This window comes from Phalacrocorax aristotelis, chromosome 11 (assembly GCF_949628215.1).
Source record: "Phalacrocorax aristotelis chromosome 11, bGulAri2.1, whole genome shotgun sequence".
Classification (NCBI taxonomy): domain Eukaryota; kingdom Metazoa; phylum Chordata; class Aves; order Suliformes; family Phalacrocoracidae; genus Phalacrocorax; species Phalacrocorax aristotelis.
In genome coordinates, this window is record NC_134286.1 from 17,108,172 (window position 1) to 17,129,698 (window position 21,527).

Genomic DNA, 21,527 nt, shown 5'->3' on the forward strand with positions numbered 1-21,527 from the left:
TATCTTCTTACACTGTTCAGCTGGTTGCACTGTAAAAGGTGCTGAATGTAGACTTAAGAATTAAGTCTAGAATTAAGGTTTCAATTTGCGATTTGGGGTTTGTTTGTTTGTTTTTTTAATTACAAGAAACAGAGCAGACATCCCGTTTTGGAACAAATCACTGCCACTGTCTTCTTACTAGCTGTTACCTCCTCACTCCATAGATCCTGGCCACTACCTCTACCTCCTGTGCACTTCCTTCTCTCCCCTCCCCATGCCTTTTCCCCCTTTCCTCTGGTGACACATCAACAAAGCCTGAACCAATTGACCTCATAAATCTTATTAACAACATTCACACCTTTCCTCTCTTTCAGCATCAGCGCACGGGGCTTCCAAAGCAGAACTCCCTATGTAGGAAGCGGTATTTTCAGCTAACAGCGCAGGGAGTAAACAGTAACCCGTGGGTGCATGTGACCGCGGTGGGAATATGTTTCATTCTAAGGACAGAGGGAGGTGTCCTGTATGCACGTGAGTCACTGCCGTGAGCAGCTGGGGGCGGGGTGGGGGGTGCTAGTGCTGCGCTAACACAAATAATGTAATACTGCGTCACAGCGCCCTCTGGCGGCCGGGGCTCGCGGCGGCCCCGCCCCCCGCGTTGGCCCCGCCCCGCTGGGCCGGGCTGAGCCGGGCCGGGCCGGGCTGAGCCGGGCCGCTGCGGGCGCCCGTGGTGGCGGCGGTGCCGCGCCGCGCCGAGCCGAGCCATGGCCACCTGGCGGCGGGATGGCCGTGTGACCGCCCTGCAGCGGCTGGGCTGCGCCGGGCTGGCGGGCGCGCTGAGCCTCAGCCTGACGGCGCCGCTGGAGCTGCTGACGGTGCTGGCGCAGGTGGGCACCTGGCACTGCCGGCGGGGGCTGCGCGGCGCCGGGCTGCGCCTGTGCCGCGCCGAGGGCCCGCGGGCCCTCTGGAAGGGGAACCTCACCGCCTGCCTGCGCCTCTTCCCCTACAGCGCCCTGCAGATCGCCGCCTCCCGCCGGTAAGCCTCCGGCCCCCGCCCGGGACAGGGCTCCGCTCCCGCTCCGGCCTTGCGCGGCTCTTGCCGACGAGGAGGGGGGTGGAAAGTGGAGAGCTTAGTCCCTAGGAGCGCTTCAGTCTCTCTCGGCTGGATGGCTGTAGCCACTTGTGTGCCTCCTCTCCCCAAAGACTTACCTTGGCAAATAACTTCATTTATTTAGTTTATTCAGCGTGTCGCAGCTCCTGGGGGCTGGCGATGTGCTAGCAGCTGCTTATAAAGTCGTAGGTGTTCTTCAGATGCTGAGGGGCTGATAGACTGTTAAATCTCTTCTGCTCAGCCTCTCGAAATGGAGTTACAGCGCTACCTTCAATTGTGGCTGCAATGTTTGTTCTTTGCAACCCATTTATTTTATTCGTTTATACGTTTTCAAGTATTTATATTTTCTGTATCAAAGAAAATAACGAAATCGTGATTCAAACCTTTTACCCTATTATGCGGCAGTTGTTATGCACATTTGACTGGTTTTGAAGCCGATACGCGACATTTTTGGTTTTAAGATCTTGCTTTTGATAGCACACAGGCGTTAAATTCAGGTAAACACGGGAAGGGCTGCAGCAGGATCCACAGGGAGCGGTGCTGGCTGAGCTCCGCCGGCCCGCGCTCTTTCCTAGGGTTCCCTTTCGCTGCCAGTATCTTTTAGCCTGTGAAAGGAACGCCTGCCTGTTGGCACGCACCAGCGTGTTTTGCCACTTTGCGGGTTGGGTTTCTTTCTTTCTTTTTCTTTTTTTATTGAGGTCAGCTGTGTGCATGGTATGCACTTGACATTTCCTCCCAGCTGGGCGATGGGTTATTCCAGTTCGTGCGCTGCGCTGGGTGGGGAGAAGCACGGGCTCAGCCGGCGCTGGCCGGTCCCGCCCGCTGCGGCGCTCGCCGGGCTGACGCTGCGCAGCCTGCTGGGGTTTGTCATTCATCGGGCTGAGCAAGAGTCATCCTCCCAGCTCTGCCTCCGCCTTTCAGGAAATGATCGATGGAGCGACCCTGGAATCGGGCAGCTTTGTTGTGTCTTTCTTGTAATGCACGCGGTGGTCAAACAAGGGGAGGGATAATGGCAGCTGGAAAGCAGAAACGGTGATTTAAACGTAATTTAAAGTTCCCGGAAGAGTCAGTGTGTTGCACCAGTATAAACCGGTTGATTTTAAGCAAAAAGACTTCATTGTTTGTTCAGCTTGAAACGGTGTATTCCCTTTGCAAGGCTATAGTTTGTCTCTTGTTCTTTTGAATTATAACTGGAAGTAGACTACCAGGACATTAAATAAAAGCTGCCTCCACATATTTCTGGATATATTATTTAAGGATTTTTTACTGTATTTTCTAGTGAAAGAATGGTCTATATAAAGGCAAGAAACACAGAAAGAGAAATGTTACATGGTAACTTAAGTAAATAGCAATGCCAGATGCAGAAGGACCCGGGCTGAGCACAGTCAGCAGCCCCAGGAGTGGTGGTGCCGGGGGAGCTGGCTGGGGAAGGGGGGATTTGCTGACTCTGCACTGTCTGCGGTTGCTGTGCACAGGCTCAGTGTTATCCGGGTAGCGCTTAGAGACATCCCACCGACCTCCCCACATATTTGCGTATGCACAGGAAAATCAGGTTGTGTTGCTTTAGGGACTGTACAAGACACGTAGGAAAAAAATTTTATGCCCTTTTGCTTCTGCTTGGCTCATCTTTCTGCTCTGGACTCTCTCCAGGGCATGAGACATGTAGCGGCAGGGATCTGTCATGCAGCAGAAAACATGCGCTCATGTGAAAAAACATCAGCTGAGCAAGCAGTGACTTGTAAATCTTTGAAAATTATTTTGTTCTGGATGTGGTAACACCATGTAGTTTAAATGTAAATCTGCTGTTTAGGTAGTTCAGTTAATGCTTCCAAAATAGAATAATAAGTTTCTTCACCTACAGCTAAGATTTCCCTCTCAAGTCTTTTCCTTGCTTCTTGCTGCTTCTGTGACACTTCTCCCTGATATAGGAGTGCCCTGCATACATCAAAGAGTCCTCCTGTGTATCACAAATGCACGAGTTGTAGGTTAGCCTTTAAAACTCGGTGCTTCAATTTCAAATTTAGCCTTAACCTCCTGAGCAAATTAGTGCCTGGACATAAGTCTTCTCTAGAAGAGTATCCCTGGGGACATTTCTGTCCCAACGTAAGCCACAGAGGAAGGTTCAGTTCTTCTCAGAAGGCCTGTGATGATGTTATGGACGTATTTCTTACATGGCAGCTTTGACTGGGGGCGTTGGACCAGTGTCTCTAACTGATGACTGCTGATCAGAGAATTTCTTGCAGACTTAAAAGTCATGGTAATTTTCATCCTGTAGATGGAAATATAAATGAGGATTCTGTGGTCAAAAATTACTTTAAATGTTTCTTGCAAAGCAAACAAACAAATTGTTTGAACAATTGGTCTCCATATCTTTGAAGATTTTTTTCATTGTTGAATTGGTGCTCTGGACCTCCAGCACAGTACCACAGCTCAGGCTGTGTGAGCTTAGTCTGTGCTGGGAACTGTGGTGCAGGTAGAGCTATGCAAGCTGCCTTGAAAAAAGCTCTTTCATGTAGTGGAAGTATTTTAGCTCAGTAACACTAAAATCAAAGCAAATTGCATTTGCAGAGTTATATGTTCCAGTCCCTGACTTAGTTCTTGACTATAGCTTTTGCATTTCTGCACTCCTGCACAGTGTGGCTTTACCCAAAATCTCTTTGGGCTTTTAGGCATGTTTTTTGGACTCTGCTCATGCTTGCCCGTTCACAGGTTCTGTTTCACAGAAGTTCTGGTGCTTGTGTGGTGTTATATACAGTAAGGTCTTGGATGAAATACATGTTAGAGTTTCAGCTCCTGCTGCTGAAGAGGCTTGTGAGCAGAAAAATTAAGGCAGATTATTCTCGATTTAATTGTTCATGTGTTTTGTTCATACTGCCATTAATAGTACCTATTGTATGTGTTTACTCTAGACTTGTTATACTTTTCACGGATGAGTTGGGTCATATTTCCCACTGGAGAGCCATCATGGCAGGAAGTCTGGCTGGCATGGTTGCAACCATCGTGACGTACCCCACTGACGTAATTAAGACACGGCTCATTGTGCAGAACCGACTGGAACCATCTTACGAAGGAATTCTTCATGCTTTTTACAAAATTTATCATCAGGAAGGACTCCTTGCACTCTACCGTGGTGTTTCACCAGCTATATTAGGTAAAATAATAATGGGGAAAAATCACCTTATTGTTTATTGCAGCTATGTAGTGCATTCATTTGCTCACTTGATTTCAAAAGGAGCTAGTGATGTTGTTCTGTAGAAGGTATGTAGATTTACAAGGTGCGACAATACTGATTACCTCTGCTGCAGCTTTATTTCTTCAAATTATGACCAACTGTGTAGCATTTTATGTACAGTTAAGTGTTCAACAAAATACTCTCTTTCTTTTATAGAGGATCTAGTTGTGCTCAGGTGCAAGATTTCCACCATTTAACTCTTTAAAAAAAAATATATATATACACACACACACAGAGTGTTCCTAATTCCTATCTAGGTGTGAGAGTGCCTCCCTAGCTGTTCAGTGAAACCAGTATGAGCGGTAATGTATAACTGATGTGAAAAGTGAAGATTAGTGATATTCTGTCTTTACATGAAATGACTTTTAAATTACTTATTTACTCTCCATAGCTTTTTAAAATGCCATTTAACTTTGCGTCCACTTTTTCACACTATGACATTATAAAAAATGCATCATAATAATAATTTATAATCCCACTACAAAATTGATGAGAGCATGAAACAAGCAAAAGAGGACAGAAGTATCCCTCATCAGCTTGACTGAAAAGGCAACTCTGTTTACCTGTACAGCTGCGAGGGTTGGGGGGGACTGAAGAAAGAGCTTGTCACAAAAGAGAGAAGCAGGAGAAAGAGCTGACCTGTCATGAGACTAAAGCAGTTAATAATTCTGACAAGATGCACATTTTAATATGTAAATATATGCCACTATCAGCACATTGAGATGCTACAATATGGGTGTCTGATGGTAAACCAGTGACTAAAAAGTAAAGCTCCTCAAAATATTGATGAGGTTTGAGCAATGTGAGGTGTCAACTGGCAGCAGCTCATCCCATCTTTCTAGTTATGTGATGAGCAGCTCTGTTTTCTTAGTGTACGGCATGTTGATGTAAACCTGTCTGGTTTGCTTTCTAGGTGCTGTCCCGTTTTCTGCGGGCTCATTCTTTGTTTACATCAATCTGGACAAAATCTGGCGAGAACCCATAGTTCATTTCACTCCTCTTCAGAACTTCATAAATGGCTGTGTTGCAGCTGGTGTGGCACAGACACTTTCCTTCCCCTTTGAGACTGTCAAGAGGAAAATGCAGGTACAGAGCATTCGTGTTACTAGTTCATTGTTATAGGTACTTGTTGCAGGAGCTTGGGACAAGACTAGCCAGATGATCATGAATGCCACTTTGTTTCTCTTACCAGTAAGCTAGGGAAGCTTTGGTTTAGGTCGGTTGGTTTGGGGGTTTTTTCTGTTGTTGTTGGTTTTAGGGGAAGGGGTTAAGTCTGAAAATTATTACAAGAATGTTGTTACACTTTTTAAGAAGGATTCAAGTACTGTTATGGGATATTTGTATACTCTCAAACTCTGTGTCTTTAGCTTTCTTTTCTTTTTCATAGTGATTCCATCAAATTCTTGCAGTTCAGAATTGGCAAACCTTCTGACAAATACAGGCATTCAGTCCCCTTGGTGGTAGGCAGGATGAATGAAATCCATGTCATTTTCAGAGCCTGCGTGTATACCATTTATGCCTGACCTATGTGCTGGCAACCACAAGAAACTTCAGCAGCAGGTATTAAGTCTGAAGGGTCAGAACTATCCTCGCTCTTATTTCTGAGTCCTCTGGCTAACAAGTGACTTCCCAGTTGCTGGCGCTGCTGCTTTCCTGGAACATCAGCAATGTGAGAGTTGCTATATCAGGTTACTATATCATTTTATATTATCTTGCTGATCCTTTCTCCTGAAAGTTTAGTAACAATGATTTAAAAGAGAAAAACAGAACAACCACCACCCCACAGCTTCCATCTCACTGACGTAATTCATTTGATGATGTTGACTTTTCATTAGAACTTAATCAGTAGAGTGACAGTGAATAGCAATCATTGTCTGGTGGCTCTCTGGGGGATATGAATTTGTTCTTCCAGCCTAGTTCATGGGACTGCAGATTTATGGGAAGCTTTTGTGATCTTATAAAAAAAGCAGTCACTTGGTGTGGCAGCGTTGTATGTCCTGCTTATCAGGTGGTAGCCTGGTTGGTAAGTCACAAGCCAGCAAAACGTTAGTGAAACTGTGAATTCCCCTCTCCTGCTCCCCAGGTTCCCTTTTTCAGACAGGGCTCAGATCCAGTGGTGTGTGGCACAGAAGCCTTTGTTGCCCTCCCTCCATCTTGTAACAGAGGACCTCAGCAGGAGAAGTAATGTCTTTTATTAGGCCAGCTCGTGTAGCTGATGTGTAAGCTGAGCCCTTTCATCAGGTATCTCATAAAATGTCTCAGGTGAGAAAGAGATTCTGAGCATGAAAACTTGATCATTTTTTTCCAGCTGTATCAGTGGGTCTAATAAAAGCAATTACTCCTTACAAGTCGTCTTTTTCTTTACGTCCTTAGGCTCACAGCAACACTCTTGCCCTAAAGAATAAAGAAAAGAAAGGCACTTACTGTGCTGTTTCCCTTTTAATATTTTTCTGTTGATATATCAGTTACTTGAACAGTCAGTTTTCATAATCAGTTCAAAAGTAACTTTCAGTTGTAACCAGAATGGTGTTAAGTTCTGTGTCAAGCTTTGTCTTGACAGGCAAGTAGAGAAGTGGAACTGGCTAGTCTTTCATTTTCCTGCCACTAGGCTGTACTCTTTCACCAAGGGGATACTTAGAACATCTGATTGGCACTTACAGAAGTAAGAAGGGAACTGGGTTTATTGCCTAAATATGGGCGAAGTGCGTATGCTAAAAATACTTTGGATGGAAAAAAGGCTCAACAGAGAGTTTTTCTTCCTCATAGATGCATTACAACAACTGAATAGTTATTTTTCCAAGCTTAGAGAAACACCTCCTGTTTGGTGATTGATTCTGAAGGCATGGGAAAAGGCAAAGGTGTTTCAGAAGAACTAGTTGCCTAGATGTGAAAGCCCATAATTTGTTTGGTACTGGAAATTACATAAGTCACGGAGGCTTGTCCAGAAAAGACCTTGAAAATCATGCCCAAGCTGATACTGAGAGCTCACTGGAACTCATCTAAGGTCATCTGAGAAGTTTGTTTTTCACAGTTAGCACCAGGTTTGCAGGGGACAGCTCTGCTTTGTGGCTTACTTGCTGGCCTGTTCAGTTTGCAGTTAGAGAGAAATGTCTAGGACAGCACCAGGAAAGGTATCATGCAAAGGGACCTAGAAAGGAGAAGAGTAAATAAGGGGAAAAAAGAGTTTCAAGGCATTTCAAGGTTTTGTAGAAAACTGAAGCAGATGCTTCTGATGACAGTTTTTCTCAGAATTCATCTTCCGATCAGTCTCCATTCAGTGATTCACCTTTCTAGCTGGTAGAAAGAGGGGTATACCAAAGCCTTCAGCTACCCCCAGGCCTGGTGTCAGTGCTCTGCAGTGCATGTAGGGACATGCTGGCTTTATTTTGAAGCAATGAACACTGGTTTTGTGTAGGAAGAGGAACTCAGCACGTTGCAGAGGTCAGTATCAGATTCTTCTTCCTTCCCTCTGTCCCACTGATCTGACAGATGGAGGTAGTATATTGCCAAAGAAGACTTTTCCAGTGAACCTCTTGGTGATGGGGAATCAGGGAGTTGTAAGGCAGTCTCAGGAGCTTCAAAAACTGAGAAACTAGGACGCAAGGCTGTCTTCTCTGATTCTGGGATGGAGTACAAGCCTGAGACCAGAACATCCAGCTCACATCTTTACGTGAGACACTAAGCAGTCTTCGAAGAGTTAGCTCCATCCATCTCCTCATCTAGACAACACTTGAAATGTTTGCACAGACTAGAAAATGAATTCTGCTATGGGAGGAAAGATAAGGTGTTATTTTTAATCTCAGTTGTAATAATTTTTTTCACCCTTTCTCGTTTTACGTATCTGAATCCTACACTCCTGACATCAGCAGCTTCTGCCACTGACATTTGTGGGAGTAGGAGCTGACTGTCAATGAACAATTCTTCCTGTGTTTTGGTGATGATTTATGATGTCAGATTTGCTCTGTAACCATGGCTGCTTCCCCCTCTGCTATTAGAATTATCTTTATCGTGTTTACTTTTTTTTTGACAAAGATGCTGTGTTTGCTAAATATATTTGAATGTTTTTCTTTAATGTTAATTAATATGAGTGAGTCTTACTGAATATGTGTGTCCTCTATGTTGTGCTTATCCTAATTTTATTCCTTTGTCTTCCTTTTTTCACTTTGCTCCTGATTGGCATGTTAGAGAATTAAGAGGTACTGTATGCATGTTTCAGCATGGAAATATGGCTATTGTTGTGCATCTGTAGAAGGGGACTAGTGAAGGAGAGGGTTGTTCAAAGGGATGTTCTATATCAAATGCTTTCCTGACTCACTCTTATGCTATATCAGTTTCTGAACAAAAACTTACCAATCTTTATATTCTTCCAATTGCTATTCTTGGCTTCCTTCCTTACCTCACAATATCATGTTCTTTGATAAATTCAGTATTTAAGTGATATTCCACTACTGCACTTTTACCTTGCAGACTTGCAGACAATAACACTTTTTTCTCTTCTCTCTCCTTTTTTCTTTTATCCAAAGTGGGGAAATACCTGCTCTGGGTCTAAGGGAAGCACTGGTAATATGTTCCCACTTCCCCACATCATCTTTTTGCCTATGATGACCTTCATAAGTGCATAGTGGACTGAGTTTTGGCATTTCAGTAAGGGAAGATGAATTTAGCGCTGTTGTGCCATACAGAAGATTATTATTAGAATGACACCGATCCCAGGCTATGTGTAGAACTGAAAATGTACAAACATGCAAATGGTCAGCGCAAACCTAGTACCCAAGTTTGGCACATCCCTCTGTGCACATGACCCTCAGAGGTAGGCTCAGATACCCCTGGCTGGCACTTCTCAGCCTTCGTTCCAAACTGACCTGTGACTTTGGTAGTTTTGTTAGGCAAAATGCACAAAGATGACCCTGAAGTTTCACAGATACTCCATCGACTGTGCAGTTACTCCTCACCTGCTAACATGAACAGACTTTGCATGGTTTGCAGAAGCTCGGTCCTGTCCACATATTTTGATGATATAATTTGTTTTCATTTCTGTGACTAAAACTTGTTGGAAACTCTCTTTCACCAGTAAATGCTACTCAGGTATAGCTTTACCATCAAACCCTTGTAATATAGAATTAATGTAATTTTAGTAACATGCAGGATTCAGCACGTTTTTGGTGTTGACTGCACAGCAACCTCAAGTTGTGAGGACATCTCTCTGTGGAAAATAGTAGCGATCTTCCTGTTTTAAAATCCAGGCTTTGCATTCCTTCCACTGCCATAAACAAACAGGCTCGCTGTTCTTGGTTAGTGTAGGCTGTTGCAATGCATCACCCAAGAAGTAGCCTCTTTTCAGTGACAAAAGTGAATGAGGCCTCGGCTGCCTATCAATCTGCAATGTGATTTTTTTGTTGTTGTTGTTGTTGGGGTTTTTTTGGTTCTTTGGGCCACAAGTTGCTCTGCAAGTGTGAAATCTGTTGTAAATAGTGTAAATGCTATGAGGTTTTAGTAACCTGGAGAAAGCTAAGCGGTCATTCCCTTTGTGAGGTAGCCTGTTTAAAGTAAATGCAATATTGTGCCCTATTGGCCCATTTCTAGTCTGAAGTCAGTTAAAGGAGATAATGAAGTCTCTTTTTAAAAGGACTACTGTTATCTAAGTATTTATTTAAAAGTAGTCCCCTAACTATGTTCCTCGTATGGTAAAAGTCAGTGCAGCAAGAACCCAGTGGCTGGGTTATAAACAAAGCTTTGGAAAATAAAATTATAAATGTTATTTAGAAAAGCACCTTCTCCCTGCTGAAATGAGGAGGCAGTGCTCCTGCATTGCTTAAACATGAGTAACTTGCAAAGAGTGCTCTGTCATTGGAGATGGTCACTGGTGCTGGCATGGCAGCCTCTGAAAGCTCTCAAGCTGTGGTTTCCCTGCTGTTTGTGAGATCTGTGTTCTTGTCGGCTGGGAATGTGAAAGTTATTGGAGTCATGACCCGGTTTAAAAATAAAAAATCCTTTTTGGGTCATGTGGTTCACACGACATCTGAAAAGCGTACGTGCTCTGAGACTTCGTGCAGGGAGACCCTTTAATCGTGAACGGCATGGGAGCTTGAGCCTTGAAAATTTTCAGTGATGGAGCCATTTGACAAGTTCCATAGTGTGGAAGCAAATAAGGAGCAATGTTACTACTTTTAGTCTGATTTCCTGTGGAAATAAGGCTTATATGGTTGCTAGCTGTCTGTCCTTGTCCCCAATAACTTTTGGTCCTGCTGCCCAGCTTCAACTAAACTTGACAGAGGAGTGGAGGTTTCAGAGATATTAACTTCCTTCAAGCTTTGTGAAAAAAGTGCACAGATAGAGACAAAACCGCAATGTGAGTTCTTACTTTTCTTGTTTCTCCCTATAATCTCATGCTCTCCTTCTCCTTGCTGTTGGAGTTTAGGCATCAGCCAGGACTCGATGCCCTGGGTGGTACTTGAACTTGGCACCAGCCTCGCTCCTCTAATTATTAGCAAATAGGTAACAGATGTCAGATGCTGGTTTTGGTAAAATCCCTTCCTTCCTTCTCTTTTTCCCTATGTGTAAATGCTTTGAGCTACCAGAATTTTTATTGTTTCATTGATGTTGCTATAAAGAGATTTTATACCACTTTCTCTGAGGCTGTTGCAGAATATTGCTTTGGGAAGTACTTGGTCCAGTGAATGATTGAGACACATGCCTGAAAAAAGCTATGGAACATAAGATGGACTTTGCCTTCTGTAACAGCCTAGATCAGCTTTTGTGCGTCTGAACAAACCTCAAGAGCATTTCTCTTACATCCCCAGTCTTCCACAGGAGAAAACTGCTTGTGAAGTTGAAACACTCAATAGTGCCAGTGGAAAAAGTGGATAAGAGGGAAGAATCATAAATTAGGAACCAGAAGCAGCACTGGGCTGATCTAACAATCAGGTCTGCCTCATGACAGCTCATGCTACCTCTAGTGGTCTTTAACCCTGTTGATCCAAGGAGCTGTGGGGTGAGAAGTACATAATACTTGCTCTGAGATGGATTACAGCAGTAGCTTTGCACTGCAGCACAGTGGTCTGCCAAAGAAAAGCAGGAAAACACACTGTATCCATTTGAAATGCAGGAGGCCTGAGGGAGGACAGAATGCAGTTCTCTCCGAATGACTTTCCCAGACACTGAAGCAGCCACTGTGCTCCCAGTCCTAGATTTGGTAGTGCCCGCTGAGCATGGCCACCGGCCTCTTACAGCCTCTGCAGCATTGTGGTCAGTGTGGTATGAACAAGAGCTCTCTAATCTGCTTTGGGGCAGATCAGATGGGTTAACGCCGCCCACCTTTTTAAACTCAGTAAGCTCACCCAGCTGACTGGGCCTGACACAGGTTAGGGTACACTGCTGTGCACACACAACTATTGTAGCCATAATTTTCAGCAGGTGACCGTCATGTCTCCAGAGTGACAGCTGTCACTGTTACCCCTAACGAGCACTTTTATACAGGAGACCCTTGTATCTATTTGGCTGTGCTTAGAAAGATGAGCCTGTGACATGTAAGGTGATTAATTATGCAAAATACTCTGTAAACAGGAGCTAAAACTTTATGGACGCTCTCTTCTTTTATATCTGATTTATTTTGGTTTGGTGTTATTCCTTACCTCATCCACATAAGGCCAATGGAAATAAGTCCTCTGTAAAGCCCAAATCCTGTAAAACGTTAATTTTCTCCCCAGTTCCTACCCAGGCAGCAGGAGCTGCAGGAATTAGCTTTGCTATTCACTGTGTGAAGTGTGGGACCAAGCTAGTCTGCCTAAGGTTTTGCAGCATTAAATAAGCCAGTGCTAATGTGTGTGAAAATGGTGCACCCATTTGTAAGGATTGAGCTAAACCACTGCAAGGCATTCGGAAACCACCCAGAGGTGTCCATGCAAGGGATTTGCACTGCCTTGAGAAAAACAACCTCTATATTCTGTATTAAAGATTTCTTCATACTGCAGGTGTTAAAAGCAGGGAAAGCTCAGGTTCAGTAGCAAAAGAGGAATTTTGCAACAAACTGTGAAGCCTCAGGGTGCAGCAGGCCTGGCAATGGTGTGTTTAAAGCCAACAGTTGAACTTTTGAGCAAGCAGTGAACTGTGTTGCTCATTTGGTGCCATTGATCTCAGAAAGGCAAGATGATTTGGCCCCAATTCAGGTTACAGAGGAAAGGACAACATGTTCCTAGAGTGCAGGAAGCTGGAGGTCAGCTGCTCTGCTGTGCTGCTCTAGAACCGATTGCCTCCTGATTGCTTTTCATCATTTGCCTTCCTACATGCCTGAATACCTTTGGTGGACTTTAGCCAGGAGTAAGTTAGCATTACCAAACCACTGACACAGGAAAGACAATGACTACCGAGTAAGGCTGTCTTCCAGGAGAAAGGATTGATCAGCCCAAGAGAATGTATGCTTTTTTCCCCAATATTAATACTTAGTTACATGTTAATTTTTTATTATCTGAGTGGAATGAAATGCTCTTTCAAGCATTCAGCCTTCTCTTGAGTGAAATTCCTGTTGGCTGTAGTGACATCAGCTTGAATTAAACTGCAGTCTGTCCTTCAGGTTCCTTTGAACTACAGTTACGTTTGCCTGTTGCATGTGTCCTTATTAACCCAGACTGCAAAGACTTCTTATTTTAGCTTCCAGATTAAGAGCGTGAACTCTTGAGCTGTGTTGTAAAGTGCCTTCCTGTGCAAATTGATCAGAAGTGTAGGACACCTGAATCTTTTGAAAATATGTAAATAACAAGCAATTTTACGGTATCTACCATCAGGATAGCATACCACCCATAGAAGCTATTCACTGCTAGTTGATCTTTCATACTCTGTGCCAACAGTACTGCATACTCAAAAAATAAATAATAGCAAATCTTCGTACCAACAAACTTTATGAACTGGGAAGGGGGAGAAAAATTACATTAATTGAGAGGGAAGATTTCCATATAGTCTCTGAAACATGTAAATTCAGAGAGTTGCAAACCAAAATGTCCTAAAGTGCAAGCGGGAATTTTGTATCTGCGCAGGCTCAAGTGGCCTAACCACCGCGTCTGCCATTTCCTAACCCAGTGGTCACTGCTTGGTCCCCGTGGGGCTGCTGTGAGCCTTGGGAAGATTCAAGTGGTTGATCTTTTGATGGGCGCAATTCCCACTGCAGCTACAGTGAACTACGTCCCTCCTTCAATCCTAAGAGGAGGAGATAAGGAGAAGAGGGGCTGGGGGAGGTCATTGAAGGGGAAATCTTTATAAGGGTCTGGGAGATTGATTCCCAGAACGGGACTATGTTGCTCTGGCAGTCACCTCATGATGCAGGCCATGGGAGAGGTGGTGTCTGAGGAGTCTTCGGGTAGGTAACAATTAACTTCAACAATTACCTTGAGTTTTGGCACCCGTATTTAAATATTTTGTTTATATTTTAAAAGTGTGAGTGCAAGTAGTTGAGATTTTTTTGTGTTGATTTTTTAAAATATATATAGATGTGTCTCTCTTGGGTTTAGATTGTCAAAATAGAGTGCTAACTTTGGGGATGTATCACAGTGACTTAGTAGACCTGGTGGCCTCTGGATACGAAAAGACATCTTGTGAGAGAGCAGATGGAAGCAATTCTGCATTTGACATGCTTTAATCATTTAGAGAACCCATTGTCCATCAGAGGTAAAAAGATGAGCATCTTAGCCCCTCTACTACTATGACTAACAACTTGGCGCTGTGTAATCATGCAGTGAGCTGTACCGTATCGCCAGCCTTCTGCAGTATGAGAGAGCTGTAACTGGGGCGGAGGAAGTCTTTAAAAATGTTCATAACAAACAGGTTTCTGTGCAGCAGCCCATTCTGTCAAGGGTTGTCAAAAGAAAGGAATTACAAATACTTTGAGGTGCATGGTATAAAATGTCTCTGTCATAAACCTGATCTTTTTGGTATGAGATTAGCTGTTTGATTTGTATGTCATAGTAGGTGTCTGCAAAAAAGGCAGAGAAACTAGTTTGATCTGTTTGGTTACTTCCATTTTCTGGCTCTGGAGATATAGAGCGGTTGCGAGGGTTGCAGTGTTGCAGACATGCTTAGATGATGCAGAACCATCCAACCCTCACAGCTATTTTTTTTTCATTAAAAACAGTGCCAAATGAAATGCCTTCCTAATTTTTTATTTTATTAACACATTTTTTACTTTGTTTAGCTGTGTTTCAAAATACTGAAGTTTTAACTACACACTGATACAGGTTTTAGTTTAGTAGGCAATTCTGAGATTCTGTGGACAACTCTTACTTCAATACTGTGCCTAGGGTCCTAGAAACATAGTGCTGTAAAGTGGAAGGACTGGCAAAGTATACTTCATTCCACAGACTGAAATCTTGAAGATGACTGTAACCATGGTGAATGTTACCATAAATAATCTTTCAGTAAATCTCTTAAGAGGTCAACATCTTGGGCAAATTAGAAATATGGGGGTTTGACTTACCTGTTCTTTTTTTAACTCTCTTCTGGATGCATTTACCGCATGCAGAATCTTACTGAAACCTGCAGTGTGCTTGTCACCTGTCTTGGTGTTGTAGGCAGGAGTACTGTAATCAAAACCCTTTGGTATGTGCCTTTGCAATGTATACGGTAATGAAGGGGATTAAATCAAACTCATGCAGTTAATTCTGGCAGTCTATGCCCTGCCTACCACAAAGGGACTTAAAAAGGAAGGGAATTGCACGTTAACAGCATTCCTGCTTTCCTGAAGAAAGAAACCTGTCCCTCTTCAGTGCTTGGCTGCCTATAACTTCCTTTACCAAAAAAGCTTGTGGAAACTGGCTGACAGTCCAGAAAGCAAGACAGGGTTTTGAATCCAGCTCTCCTATGACTGCATTTTTAAGGATACTTACATAATTTGGGTGCTCTTCTAAGCATCCCTGGAGCTCATATCGCCATTTTTAGTGGAAATGGTCCCTGAAATCTCAGTTGCAGCACTCGGCAGCTTCTACATTACAGTCATGAGAGTCTTTGTGCAGGAGTTTCTCGCGAACTGTGGATTAAGGCTTGAAAAGCTATTTCTCTCTTTCTCGCTGTTGGATTTAGCTATTGCTTTTTAAACTCTTACATTCCTTAAGTAACAGAGCCAAGCAGGCTGCTGAGCTTCCTTGTGGCAAATGAGCATAAGTGAACGTGTGTGTAACCCTTGGCTACCAGACTAGCTCTGTTACCTTGAACTACCTGCAAAGGCAGGGCTGGTAATACTGTAAGATCACAGCAGTTAAATCCCATAATGTCTGCCTTTCTGAGTCCTAAAATGGGAAGCTGTGGGAGCTTGCACCGCAGTTGGGAATTATGGAAACAGATGTAGCCCCATGGAGTTAGCAAGGCCAATGGAGACACAACAGGGACAAGCAATTAGAACAGTTTAAATACTTTCTCCCTGACAAACGTGATCCCTCTCTTAAAAACCAGGTACACTGTTGAGAAGGTTCAGGGAGAAGCAAATGCTTCTGTCCTCTCCTCCTTAAAGTGTGAAAGACCTTGGATCAAATCCTCAGCCCTACTCTTGTATAGGGGAAAAAAGCCAGGACATGATAAAGGGGATACAGAAGATAACAAATCAGGACGTTGTGGAAGCCTGTTGCCTTCTTTCTCAGTGCAGATGGCTGCCTTCCCTACATCACCTCTCAAAGCCCTGTCAAAAGGAAACTGTGTGGTTTTACCTGTTCTCTTCCACCAGAAATATTTCACATGCATTTCAATCATGCACAAAAAAGTGGGGAAAAAATCATATGTGATTTTTAATTTTTTTTTTTTAATAAAGAAGACTATGCAGTTAGTGTGTAGGGTGTTATGGGGTTTTTTGTTGGCTTCTAAATTTTAGCAGTAGACTTGCCAGTAATGCAAGGGGCTGCAACAGCATTAAAGCCATTTGATCAGCAACTTCTCTTATACACCTGGATCATGAGTTTTATTGTGTCCATTTCCAGCATCTAAGTTGCCAAGTATTTGAAATGCTATAGCCGAGGCATCTAGAAAATGTCATCACCACTTGTCAGTTTATGAGAGGCTTGTCAAAGGCTTAGCAGCTCTGAGAATCTGTAGGTTAGTCTGGCCTGGGAGGGAGAAAATGCTACAGCACATGGTGTTTCAGATCAATGAGGGGTGAATGATATCTGTATTCACCAATCAGGTAACTGTACAAGTCCCATTTTTATCAAACTTGTGCCCTGTGGTGATCAGCTTGCAAGCCCAAGTCATCAACCTGTGTCCTGGGGTCCCCACACACTCCTGACTGCGAAGTGTCACTTGCCATGTGTTTGAGCAAACCCTGATTTGACGATGCAAAATAAACACATGACTGCATGTGCACAGATGGATAAGGATAGGATTATTCAAGGTCACATTATCCTGTCTGTGCTAACACAGTAGGAGATTAATGAAGGAAGGATTTTGCTGTTAAAAATGACCCACTACACTTCCTCCATGTGAACGGACACTGTCTGTACTGCAGTTGGAAATGTAGCTGCAGTCCAGCAGGATGCTCCCAAGCTAACTTTAACCAATCCAGATCAACTGACCATGTAGCAAAGGTACGGGAGCGTGGGCACTGACTGCTCACCTTCAGCCCTTGGTGGGCTTATACAGCCTCGGCCGAAATCTCTGTTCTTCCATCCCTGCTGTGCTGCTGCTGCTCAGCTGATAGTACAGTTCGCCCTTCTCATTGCAGTGCAGACACAGCCTCAGCAGCCAGAGTGAAGTCAGCACACTCTTCTTTTCGACCAGAATTACAGGAAGGCAGTGTGGCACCTGGGGCCAGCCCCAAGCTTCCCTCTCATAGGAGCTCTGCTGCCAGTAATGTGAAATACCTCTCCCCAGACCTGAGCAGATGCGGGGCTGATGTGTTACACGGCTCTGGTTCGCGTGGTTTGTCTTCACAAGGGTGGGCTTTCTTTCTAGTAGTGACATGGCACGAAAGGAAGTGCTGTGTGAAATTACTGCTCTCTTTCTTACCTATCAGAGAGTGAATTCCCTCCCTTTTTAGTTTGTATTTCAAGGCAAAATACCTGATTCTTTTGGGTTGACGGAAGAATCCAGATCAGTCTGTTGAAACCTGGCATTAAGTGTTCCTTATGTACCAGAATGGAAAATATAATTATCTTTAATTACTTTGGTTTTCCTTTGCTTGTTCTAAATCTTCCTGCATGTCTCTTGAAAAGGCACAGAGTCCTTGGCTTCCCCACTACGGAGCAGTTGACGTCCATTTTACTGGCATGGCCGACTGTTTCCGGCAAACTGTGAAGAACAAAGGTGTGCTCGGACTTTGGAGTGGACTCACGCCCAGTCTGCTCAAGGTGACGTTTTGCTTTCATCCCAATCAAAGACTATCCTGAAGTAATCAAGACACGCTTTTGGGCGGTTGGGGTTATAAAGCTTATTATGTGCCTCTATACTTATTAGCAGCTTATAGACAACAGAGTCCATGACAGAACAGATATAACGTCAGGCAGGTTATAAACTAGCTTTGTAACTTGATTTGATCATATTTCCCCAAACGTAAGCTTGGCTTCTAGATGTCACCACTTTGAAGTTCATTTGAATGCCCATAGAGAAGGGAGTGCTGCTAACACGCAAGCCAGGGTACGGATGGGGGATTGCAAGTGATCCAGTTACGACAGCTGAACAAGTTCTACTTCTCAACTGAGCTCCAGTAATTTGACATGTTGTACCAAGCTGTAAAGAAAATTGCACTTGTATAGGCCACTTCCCCAGAAGTCAAAAGTAGTACTTTTGACCGGCTATTTAATTCATGCCTATCAGTTACTACAGCCCTTGCTGAGTTGAAAGAATGAAATAAAGTACGGTAGCTTAAACAGAAGGCAATTTAGTTTACATGAATACATTTTATAGGGTCGTGGTGAGTATTACCTACATGGAGTGCTACAGGTTGGCTAATGAGTGGTAGTTGAGTGACAACGTGATTGATTGCGATGGCCTGCCTGTGCCTGGCCCTACCTTGGCTGGTGTAAAGCCACACAGCACCAGAGCTGCTGATTCTTCATGAGGCAAAAAAAGGAAATTTTTCAGTCGCTCTGCTGTGTGTAGAATAAATCCCACATTTCCTACCAGGATTTGCTGAGGTTGCTTAGGATTTGCTTAGGTATTTGACAAGTTGTGATAATCTATAGGCTAACACACACCTTGTTCCTCACAATATTGTTATCATTAGTTATGTACCAATGATAAAATCCTGCCTTTAGCATGCTATAGGTGCCAGCCTAGTTTGAGGTGAGACTCTGATTTTATATAAATGAGCACAGCTCTATTAACAGATCAGATTTGAAGTCCTAGAAGTTTCCTTTTTCAAAACATCTAAGCTAAGAATGCTACTAGTGAGTCTAATAGTGCTATTTTATCTTATGTTGCCTTTTTTTTATCAGATTGTCCCATACTTCGGTGTTATGTTTAGCACTTTCGAATTCTGCAAGCGGGTCTGTCTGTACAGAAATGGTTATATTGAATCTCCTTTAAATTACAAGCTAACTCCTGGTGTGGACCAGAGTTTACAGCCACAAGAACTGAGGGAATTAAAGCTCCTCCGAAGGGAAAATTTTGAGTCAAGGAAATCACCTCTTGAAAACTGACATCGGAGTGTCCATTGCAGACACGCATGCTACCTTTCTCAAGGAACTTTGCAAGAAAGACGTGCTGAACTACAGGTACCAGCGTCTCAGTGGATTGTGTGGGTTTAGTACTGAGACACCAGTGCCAGGATGAATAAATCTTGTATCTCATTTGCTGAATGGATATAAACAATATGAAGAGCAAGCATAAACTGAAGAGGAGAGGTGCAACTAGTTTGAAAACCCTATGCTATTGGGACTTGAAGTGACATTATTCTAGGTGCTTTTCAATACTGAATATCCATTTTGAGATAAAACCACTTGCAGAAAGGCAAGAGAACTGAGATTATAAATTGTATCTTCAAAAATACTAAGAAAATTCCAATGTTTTTTGTATAGTAATCTGAGATACTGTCAGCCAAAAATTATAAGCAGACTAGAATAGATGCGTGAATTTCTACTGAAGTATAGATATATATTTTTTAATCATACTGTGTGGATGTGGTATTCTGCTGATGCAGAATCAGTCTCAGTTCAGTCACACTCCAGAATCCACTCTTCAGTTTTTGAGACTTACTTGAGAATAATAATTTTATATGAATCTTTGGCATAAAGATGAAAATACGCTGCTGCAACTGTGCTTTTGCTAAGAGAATCGTAACGTGCAAAAGGAACTGTAATACACTGGAATGACAATCTTACAAACTTAAGTGCATACCAGAAAATATTCCCCCCTTTCTCCTATGTTGTTACTGCATGTACTTGAATTATATTCAGGCTTTGAAAAGTAGTTTTCCTGAAGCTCCCTAACGGGAATATTTCCTGAAAAATGCAGCTCTTAAATGTGTTAGATATTTCAGAGTGATAAGCCTCATCATGTTGGTTTGGTATTCTTAAAGTTCTATTTTTATATGAAACTACTTTTTAGTTCCTGTGCATAGGCGCAGGCCTATTGTGCTGCTCAGAACGTGCCAGCAGAATAGCACTGTGCGCACCGCCTGTGGTTTTCGCACTTTAACTGCTGTGATCCAGGAGCCACAGATAGTTTCTGTAGATAGGAACCTCTCTGCAAGACCACTAGGTTATTGCCAGTGCAATTGATAGGCCTCTGACCAGTCTAGGGAGCCTTTGGACAATAAAAGATCATCTTGGTATTATACCTGAGGACCTGTGGTATTGCTCTGGTTCCTTTGTAGAAGTGTGGCTATGGAACAGCCCCCACCCTAGTGCCTTCTGATAGAAAACCTTAACCCCATGTCCACACGGCAAGGCGGTTCTGCCCTCTGTGGCATGTCCCACCAGCCTCGGGCTGTGGCAACGTGTGAATCACAGCAGCTCGGTAAGGCGTATGCACACCAGCTATGCTCCTGCTCTAGCTGCAGCAGCCTGGGCTGAGCACAGGATTTGCCTGCTGGTTTACAAAGCTTTTTGTGTGTGTGGTTTTGTACCATTTATGTCCCTGCTGGGTGGAAATAAGTAAATCTCAGAAGCTGCTCAGTTAGGCCAGGTCACAGCGGGATGAGGCAATGGCAGATCGATGCAGGAACAGTCTGTGACTATGGAGAGAGATTTGCAGAAAGATTTGGGAAAAATTGTAAGGCCTGCCTTCCACCTAGAACTCAGTGTTGATGTACCCTACAGCTGAGGTCTTGCAGTACCTCTCCTAATGGGCTTGCTCGGTTCTGCTGCCGTGGTACTTCATACTGTTTTTCTTCTCAGAGAAGAAACGCAAGTATTGATAGCAAAAATTGAGAGGGCAGATCTGGTGGCTCATGCGACGCATGGAGGCTGTAAGTGCTTTTGGCTCTCTAATAAACCTGCCTACTGAACGTGTTTCTCCATGTCTTAGTTTCCCCATCTGCACAGTGCAGGTAATAATACTGAGACTTATTTGAGATGTACGAATAAGGAGATGTGACTTGTGAGTGCATTGGGGAGGAACGGATTTATAAAGAGTGTCTGTACCTTGTCCAAGCATGCCTGTATGTTTTTTACTAACGTCGTATTTCTAAATAGATTTTAAAGACTGAGTGGTGGGTGCATATGAATGTCTGATCAGCTCTTCAAACCTGGTGAGAGTCAAGTGAGTCAAAAAGTGACCTCTAACTTGTTTCTGGTATGCTAGTAACACCTTTGTATTGTAATGTACTCCTACAACCTATAAATCACTTACTAACCTTTTATCAACCGAGCCTCTATTTTGTGTGATCGCATCTATGTATGAGAAATCCCCTGAAAGGTAGCACTAAGATATTTAAGGCAGCACTGAAGCAAAGCACTTCAGCAGCGTATAAAATCATGAAGAACCAGTTAATAGCAAGGCTAAATTGCAGAGACAGCTCTTAGGTAGTTGAACCGTAACTCCAGTGGCGGTTGGATGCAGCCGTGCAGCTGGGGTGGCCGGTGGTACGCGGTGGGGTGTACGTGTGCCAGAGCATCTCTGACGGTCTGACCATCGCCACAGCTGAGCTCAGCGGTGTGACCGGTGCAAGGGATCCAGGTGATGCCCAGAGCTCTCTGACCGCCGGGGCATCAGGATGGTGATGGGAGAGCTCCGTGAGCGGGGTCCCTGCGGAGGTTCGGTGAGAGGGTCGGGCTCGATCCTGTGCACGGCCGAAGGTTA

The 21,527-nt window shown here is 43.7% G+C and overlaps 1 protein-coding gene across 1 annotated transcript; it reads left to right on the top strand.

Moving 5' to 3' along the window:
- Nucleotides 1-653: 653 nt before the first annotated feature.
- SLC25A43 (solute carrier family 25 member 43) lies at nucleotides 654-21,094 on the top strand. Its single transcript, XM_075107115.1, has 5 exons — nucleotides 654-1,012; nucleotides 3,997-4,238; nucleotides 5,233-5,405; nucleotides 17,501-17,635; nucleotides 18,722-21,094. The coding sequence occupies exons 1-5, from the start codon at nucleotides 741-743 to the stop codon at nucleotides 18,923-18,925; spliced, it is 1,026 nt and encodes a 341-aa protein (XP_074963216.1). The 5' UTR covers nucleotides 654-740; the 3' UTR covers nucleotides 18,926-21,094.
- The last annotated feature ends 433 nt before the right edge of the window (nucleotides 21,095-21,527 follow it).

Coding starts and splice junctions, on each gene's coding strand:
- SLC25A43 (XM_075107115.1), top strand. CDS start 741: ATGGCCACCTGGCGGCGGGATGGCCGTGTGACCGCCCTGCAGCGGCTG. Junction 1,013..3,996: donor CAGATCGCCGCCTCCCGCCG/GTAAGCCTCCGG, acceptor TGTTTACTCTAG/ACTTGTTATACTTTTCACGG. Junction 17,636..18,721: donor TCACGCCCAGTCTGCTCAAG/GTGACGTTTTGC, acceptor TTTTTTTATCAG/ATTGTCCCATACTTCGGTGT.